Here is a 3,420-nt window from a genome sequence, read left to right on the forward strand (position 1 = left end):
TATGCTTTTCACTTTTTATACAATGCTTAATTTCTTATTTGCTTAATTTTTTATTATTAAAACTTAATGTATAATATACATTATATATCATAATTTTACACACACACACACCCACACACACACACACACACACACACACGTATATGGATTTACTGGACATATATTCATGAGATTCAAACAGTTATTTGGACATGGTACAGGTACCATGGTAATACTGTGTTTTTTGGACATGTGCTTAGGATTCAGCCTTTAAACATAAACATAAAGTATTTAGCATGCAGACATCATTCTGACCGTAAACCGACTATTACCAGCGGTGTTAACACGTTTCCGTTTAAACCTTTAGCAGTGAACATATAGTTTTGGGTTTGTGTGCTGCGTTCTTGGGAAACTGATAAGGGCTCTCTGTGCTCAGTATACAGGCCTTTATTGACTCTGAACAAATTGCACCTTTTCATTAGCAGTGAAACCTTCACCTTTGTGTACCACACAGTAATTGAACACTAACACAGGCTCGCTCCATTGAGGGGGGGGGGTGACTGCATCACAGTCTATTTATTCAGTCACAACCGAATCGAAAGCACAGCACAGTATTAATAAGGAGACTGCCGCCCGAGGCAATTAAACCAGCAGCCCAATGGAACTCTGCAGAGTCACCGAGCCGCATGTGGCTTTCCCATCAGGTTTGTTTACAGAGCCCTCGCCGTGGCAGCGCTAGCTCATATCTCCGGTAGATTTTAATAAAGCCGCTGGTGTTCCGTACTCCTCCCATTCAATTAGAACCACAGGCAGGGTAAATAGGAAATGAGGGTAACAAGTTCAGACGCTCTATCAGGCTGTGATTGGATGGATCAGGGGTAGAGCTACCCTGTGTTGCATCTTTCATACATCACCTGCAAATGTTTTTTTTTTATTGGGGGGGGGCATGTATTCTTTGAAGTACTGTGTAAATATGATGCGTGAATATGATAATCATTCAATACCATGAATTGCTGGATCCATTGCAAAAACCATCTCCAGGTCACTATTTTCTTTTCTTTTCTTTTCTTTTCTTTTCTTTTCTTTTCTTTTCTTTTCTTTTCTTTTTCTTTTTCTTTTTCTTTTTTTTTTCTTTTTCTGTTTGTTTGTTTGTTTGTTTCATTCATTCATTCATAAATTCATGTGTTTGAGTCATGTCACCCCAACCAAAAAAGCTATATACATTTATGTACATAGCATATTTAATTTATAATGTAATGGATTAATATAATAAATACATTTTATTATAATACATATTGAAATATTTAATAATTAAGATATATTTATACCTTTTTCACTTTTTTATGCAATGCTTATTTTCATTGTATAAAAAGTGAAAAGTGTAAATATATCTTAAATAATAAATGGAACGCACGCACGCACACACGCACACACGCACGCACACACACACACATATATAATCTCTTATAATTTCCCAATAATCCTATTGTCCTATAATTTTTAATAATTTTTAAGCAGATTTAAAAACTTATAGTATTATAATAATCATTATAAATATTCAATTTTATGTATAGAATTAGATATTATATATAGAAATGACATCAACATGTTTTCTAGTTTTGTGAGCTTCCCTCAACCAACTGATGCATCACCACATTTTTTTTTTACCCTCCTTCTGCATCAAAGCATCAATAGAAAGGTTGCTGCTTTGATCTAGCTGTATCCTTCTATCATGTACTGCTTGAGTTTTTTGTTTGGGTTTTATATGTTGCACATGAGATGTGTCTGTGAAAACAGTATGTGGGCAAATCCAGCTGCCACCTCACTATGCCATTTACTTATTTTTTCAAGCAGAAAATTGTCATTTTTAATTTGTAATATAAATGCACTTATGCCAAATACTAGACATGGATTATCTACATTTGAGGAGAGGTCTTGCCTGGTAAGATTTCGTGCCCATGGTTCTGCTGCTGCCTAGTTAAAGTGCACAGTTGGCATCATAAATCGAGTGCCGATGCCAAGTCTTTAAAATGGCACACGCCCTCAAAAAGCTTAATTGCATCTTGCTCTGTGCCCTGGTTTCCAATCTGTTGGTATGACAACGGTGGCGATGGCCTTGAAGTCCTCCTCGCATCCTTCATATGCTTGCCTTCACTCGCTCTTGATTTAGCGGCATCACTGAAGGGACTGCCATGTCTGAATAGCCACATTTACTTGAGTAGTAAGATCAAAAGTGTTTTTGATCTTCTTTAGATGCACCTTAGTGCCGTTATTTTAATCTCTCAAAATTATAATAGCAAGTCATTATGTTTTGTGTAGAGCAGTTTCATGTGATGTCTCTGTGTATAAAAACACATGACAAAGATAAACGCTGTGTTATGTACAGTCTATTGTGTGTGCTATAAACAAGAATGAACCCTTAAAGTGATTATATGTTTGAATTTTCACCTCACAGACATAATATTGAGATTTAGGAGTCTCTTCAGTCACGTTTTCTATATCTAAAATATCTAAAAATGAAAATTTCTGAAGACTATCCTCTTGTTTTGGTTTGCAGGAGTGTCCTCAGATCCTGCCGTCCACTCAGATCTACATCCCTGTTGGTGTCATGAAGCCCATCACCTTGTTGGCCCGGAATCTTCCACAGCCTCAGTCTGGACAGAGGAACTACGAGTGTATCTTCTATATTCAGGGGAAGGAGTACAGTGTCACTGCATTACGCTTCAACAGCACTAGCATACAGTGTCAGAAGACCATGGTAGGTTTAAACATTTGTTATTTGGTGTTTTGAGTGATTTTGTTTAGTGAAGATGTTTGTTTCTCAGAGTTTGCTTTTTCATAGTTCAGGAGATATAGTGGAGTTATTAGCTGTGTTTCATGTGTTACTTTGTTGCTTAAACCAGACTGGTTTAATCAGATCTAGCTTCCTTAGAAGAAATAACAGTAGAAACAAATTTTATACACTACTGTTTAAAGTTTGGGATCAGTAAGTTTTTTTTAAAGAAATTAATACTTTTATTGATCAAGGACACATTAAATTGATCAAAAATAAAGACATTAATAATGTCACAAAAGATCTATTTTGCTGTTCTTTTGAACTTTCTATTCATCAAAGAATAATTAAAGTATCATTGTTTCCACAAAATATTAAGCAGCACATCTGTTTTCAACATTGATGATAATATGAAATGTTTCTTGAGCAGCTAATGAACATATCAGAATGATTTCTGAAGTATCACGTTACACTAAAAACTGGAGTAATGTTGCAGAAAATTCAGCTTTGCATCACTGGAATAAATGGCATTTTAAAATATATTTAAATTAGTGCTGTCAAATGATTAATCGCATCCAAAATAAAAGTTTTTATTTACAAAATATATCTGTGTGTACTGTGTATATTTATTATGTATATATAAATACACACACATACAGTATATATTT

At 34.9% G+C, this 3,420-nt stretch overlaps 1 protein-coding gene across 1 annotated transcript in view; it reads left to right on the forward strand.

Moving 5' to 3' along the window:
- LOC107671876 (plexin-A1-like) overlaps positions 1 to 3,420 on the forward strand; it is a 255,769-nt gene that overhangs the window by 158,944 nt on the left and 93,405 nt on the right. Inside the window, exon 10 of the mRNA XM_016464878.1 lies at positions 2,537 to 2,737. Within this exon, the coding sequence (XP_016320364.1) occupies positions 2,537 to 2,737 (201 nt within the window). The remainder of the gene's footprint in view (positions 1 to 2,536; positions 2,738 to 3,420) is intronic.

This window comes from Sinocyclocheilus anshuiensis, unplaced genomic scaffold, assembly GCF_001515605.1.
Source record: "Sinocyclocheilus anshuiensis isolate Anshui unplaced genomic scaffold, SAMN03320099.WGS_v1.1 scaffold1089, whole genome shotgun sequence".
Taxonomy (NCBI): Eukaryota; Metazoa; Chordata; class Actinopteri; order Cypriniformes; family Cyprinidae; genus Sinocyclocheilus; species Sinocyclocheilus anshuiensis.